Genomic DNA, 4,410 nt, shown 5'->3' on the forward strand with positions numbered 1-4,410 from the left:
ATAAAAAAAATAGATTCACCCCCTACCAATAGATGTGAAGCCAATTGCACTATGATTGGTGGTGCCTTATTGAAAATTGTGCGTTAATAGATTCTTCAGTCATATTTTTTTTTTTCGGAGTCACCAAAAATTGAGAAAGTTATGGTCAAGAACAGGTCCAGAGATTATCTGAGAATTGTGTCTATAGAATCTCCAGAAATACCTATTAAAACAAGTAATATCATTTTAATAACAAATTTATAAAATTCATTTTTTATTAACTTGTTACTTATTTTATATAACCTTAATAATAATTATTTATTTAATGATTTGTGTAATAAGTTTATAACTAAATTATATTAAATAATAGATAATTTATTAAAATATATAGAATAAAAAATAAATATTAAAATAATAGGATAAGAATAAATATTGGAACAAATGCTTATAAAAAGAAAAGAAATGAAATGAAAGGATTGGACAACGCCGTGGATGAAATTGAAGTGACTAGCTGGTGGTGTTGGTGGTGAGTGGTGACTCAAAACCTAGCTAAGAATCTCCCCCTTCATCCATCATCATCATCATCATCATCATCTCAACCAAACCATGGAAGACAGTTTCAGAGTGCGATTGGACAGAGCCTTTGGCTCACTTAATCCTTCTTCCTCCTCCTCCTCAACCGCCGCCTCTTCTTCTTCTTCCTCCCTAACCTCTCTTTGGTGTCTCACAGACGAAGAGATCGAAAGAAGAAATTCAAACAAATCCAAACACGATCTCCTCCACCAAGCCGATACCAAATCCGACGCTTCTAACTTCACCGATCAGACACCCTTGCTTTCTGATAAAGATCTGGAGGCAGATATTCAAGACCTAGATGACTTTGTCCATGATAACGATACTGACGACGACGACGATAAGGCTAACAAAACTTCTAGATGTCTGTCGGCTAAACCGGACGATCATAGTGAGGAAGAATGGGATATTCGTTCATCAATAGGCCTTGACTGTACTTTGGACTACGAGGTATCATATTATTAAGTGTATTTACTTACTACTAGGTTAACTGAAATGCATTATGTAGCCAGATCTGAATTGAAACTTTTGTTGTAGGAAGAAGAAGATGAGTATGATAAAGTAGCGGTTGGTAAGGAATCGACTACAGTGGAGGTGGTGGAGGAGGAGCGATTGTACCTGAAAGATGAAAACGACTATGAAGTTGATATGGATTACTATGAGGAGCTTCCAGATACATTCAAAGAGAGTATCCAAAGAGATCCACGAGCAAATCACACGGCTGCAAAACTTCGTCTTAAAGAAGATGCTGCTGCTGAATCATCTGGTGGCAATCAGGCTCCTTCTCCTCCACCACTTAACCTAAAATCCATTCTGAAGAGAAAGGAAAATACGCAAAATCGATCAGCAGATAAACGAGTAAGGTTTCACCTTCAAGATGACATCAAAGAGGAGGAGGAGGAGGAGTTGGAAACAATAACACCAGTTGAGTCTTCTGATTCTCGCGTTCCAGATCATGTGCGTAATCCGTCAAGGTACACGCACTATACTTTCGATTCGGTAAGTGAAATGGATGATGAATCGAATAAGAAAGCACTTCTAGAGTTTCTTAATCAGCAGCAGAGGACAACCACACCTGATAATAACAGCAGCAGTCCTCCTGCAATTGATCTTCTTCCGAAATCTGTTGTCTTTAGTTCTAGGAAGAAGCAGAAAGAATCTCAATCTAATACAAATGATGATGAGGCGGGTAGGAAAGAATCGTGCAAGAGGAATCGGATGGCGATTGGGATTGCGGTTAAGGGTTTGCAGGAAAATGAAATTGGCGACGGTGATGGTGTGTGTGCGATGGATGAAGATGAACCAGTACCGGTTGGGGATGGGGTTGGGATTGGAGTTAGTAACTTGAAGAGACAGGCTCGTCAATATAGAACCAAGGAGGAGATTGATGAATGAATTTCGATTAAGCCATTTTGATTTTTCATATGGCTTAATAGTGTATTAAGAGTGTTTTGTATTAAGAGTTCCTTTTTCGTTCTTCCATTGAACATTTGAAACAAAACAAAGAGAATGCAGTTTCTCATCATCGTTATCATCCATCATGTTAATTTAAGACATTTTATCGTTCAAAAACTCCTTTGACATAAACCATTCCCTTCTCATTGAGTTCAAGTTCTTTCCTCATTTCTTCAACTTGTACATCATCACCTTGAACAATGATCTCTGATGGCACTCCATTATCGTTCACGATCATTTTCACTTGTATCTGCTCCTTTCTTGATGCTTTTCTCCAGTAATACAACCCGCTGCATCATTTTCAAATCAGTGGAGTTAAGCAATTGTTTCGATGTCTATTGAGATTTGAAGTTGTAAACGAATAGCACTTACGCTAATGGACTTAAGGAAGTAATCAAGAACCATTTGTTGCCAACATCTGGTGCTGTTATGGTGAGAACAAGAGCAACACTTGCTAGGCTGATACATGTGCAAAATGTTAGAAGAGCTGCTTGTCCTCGATTTGGAACGATTGTGCCCTCAAACCTTTCGAAAGTGAGGATGATAACAAAAGTCAGTATATCCAAAAGAAAAGACTCTCCTTGGGTTAAATGAACCCATTCAACATGATCAAAAGGTGATATCAATTCAATCTCTGTTTTGCTTTCATAAACATACTCAAAACAAGGGACAAGTTGGAGTAAATTCATGAAAATTGAAGACACCATATATTGCATTATGTGTATAAGTGAAAACTTTATTTTATCATCATCACAAATTTGTGTGAAAAGTGTTATTGAACTTATGTGTAAAAAGTTTGGAAAGCAAAAATGAGGTTTAAAAGGACATAAAACCAGTAGGGCATGCTTTAATTCATACTTTGTGAAGAGTGAGAATCAATATCAAAGAAATCACAAAGCTTGTAGGATTCAAAGGCTAATTTCTTTTCCTTACTCAATTGACATTTGAACAAAAAACTGTGTAGAAGTATATGATGGTTTTCAAATGCTCCAAATGAATGAGAATAAATCAAAAAATGGTTGGTATTGAAAACTAAAGGTACTAAGTTCAAATCAAAATCTGTTCACACATTGTGTATATAGGATTTGGTGGTGAGAAGAAATGCAATAGTTTTGAGCAAGTACATGAGGAATGAAAGATGAAGCTTGTATAGAAATTAAAGAAAATGAAAACTTGTCTAGTTTCTTTATCAAGTGTCAAAAATTAAACCCATTAAATAGCTCAAAACTAAGACCAAATATTAAGGGTTTGATTTCTACTTAAAACACTTTAAATGGAAATAGATGTCGCGACTCTTGAGTGTCATGTTAGCTCCCTACGTTTAAACTTCTAGTTTCTTTTTAAGTGTCAAAAGTTAAACCCCACTAAAGTAGTTCAAGTACCAAGAATAGTTTTTAAGAGACCAAATATTGCGTGTTCGATTCCCACTTAGAAATGTTTAAATGAAAGTGAAAGTCATGACTTTCGGAGTGTCATGCTATCCTCCTTGATTCAAACCTCTAGTTTCTTTGTCAAGAATGAGACATTGATAACAACTAAGTCATAGTTCTTCTAAAGAGTAGTTTAGTGTTTACTTTAGGTAAGTTTGGTTGAGCTATCACACTATCATCCTACCAATGTAGTTTCAAATCATGAACAAAAGGAGGAGATTCAATAGCTACTTACGTAATCGTCTCTCCTCTATCCACAACAGCGAAGTTATTCCGAGTGAAGAAAGACAATATTTGGCCAGCCACCTGATTGGGGAGTTTCCCTTGCCCTAGGACATAGGTCTTCTTCACAATCTGAAATCACCAAATCCAAATCCAAATCCAGTTTAAGACGACCATAACTTACAGTGAAATAAATTGGTACAACATCTCTGACCTTTGATTTTACAGAACGCTTGATAAGTGACCATAATCCAGGAACAGAGATCACAAAGAGTCCAAGAGAAGTGTAATAGCTAGCCAGGGAATAACCGCTATCCGCTGCCAGTAGAAAAAACGAAGAGGAGAAGGAATCAGAGAGCGGTTGGTACATAATGTCGGTACCGCTGCTGAGAGAATCAACTAGAGAACAGCATACTGCAGGCGACGATGCTCTACTCTTCCAATTGTTATTGTCTTTCGTCCTTCTTCTACTTTTCTTCCTTCCTGCGACGAATAATAATGAATTTGGACGATGATCGCTCTGAGGCAGTTGATGGTCCCGCCTAATTTCCTTGGAGTTGCTTAGATAGTGGAAGCAGCGAGGTTGAGATGATGGAGATATTCCTCCCAATTGGAATTGAGAGAGTAGGAGTTTAGCCGCCATTTTCGTTTAGCACAAGCTCCGACCGAATTCAATCACAGGCGGCCCTCCTCTATTTTGCTCAGTTCAATCTTCCATTTTCTTCCCCCTTTGGACCTTTCGTTTATAACT

At 37.4% G+C, this 4,410-nt stretch overlaps 2 protein-coding genes across 2 annotated transcripts; one reads left to right on the forward strand and one right to left on the reverse strand.

The window, feature by feature from the left end:
• The first annotated feature begins 453 nt into the window (after positions 1–453).
• LOC124919175 (putative pre-mRNA-splicing factor ATP-dependent RNA helicase DHX16) lies at positions 454–2,079 on the forward strand. The gene is made up of 2 exons (XM_047459344.1): positions 454–1,002; positions 1,090–2,079. Exons 1-2 carry the CDS (start codon positions 586–588, stop codon positions 1,945–1,947), a joined length of 1,275 nt encoding a protein of 424 aa, XP_047315300.1. The 5' UTR covers positions 454–585; the 3' UTR covers positions 1,948–2,079.
• On the reverse strand, positions 2,051–4,410 carry LOC124919176 (protein COFACTOR ASSEMBLY OF COMPLEX C SUBUNIT B CCB1, chloroplastic). Its single transcript, XM_047459345.1, has 4 exons — positions 3,874–4,410; positions 3,673–3,791; positions 2,380–2,532; positions 2,051–2,297 (listed from the first exon to the last, which is right to left on the reverse strand). The coding sequence occupies exons 1-4, from the start codon at positions 4,300–4,302 to the stop codon at positions 2,111–2,113; spliced, it is 888 nt and encodes a 295-aa protein (XP_047315301.1). The 5' UTR covers positions 4,303–4,410; the 3' UTR covers positions 2,051–2,110.

This window comes from Impatiens glandulifera, chromosome 1 (assembly GCF_907164915.1).
Source record: "Impatiens glandulifera chromosome 1, dImpGla2.1, whole genome shotgun sequence".
In the NCBI taxonomy this organism is placed as follows: Eukaryota; Viridiplantae; Streptophyta; class Magnoliopsida; order Ericales; family Balsaminaceae; genus Impatiens; species Impatiens glandulifera.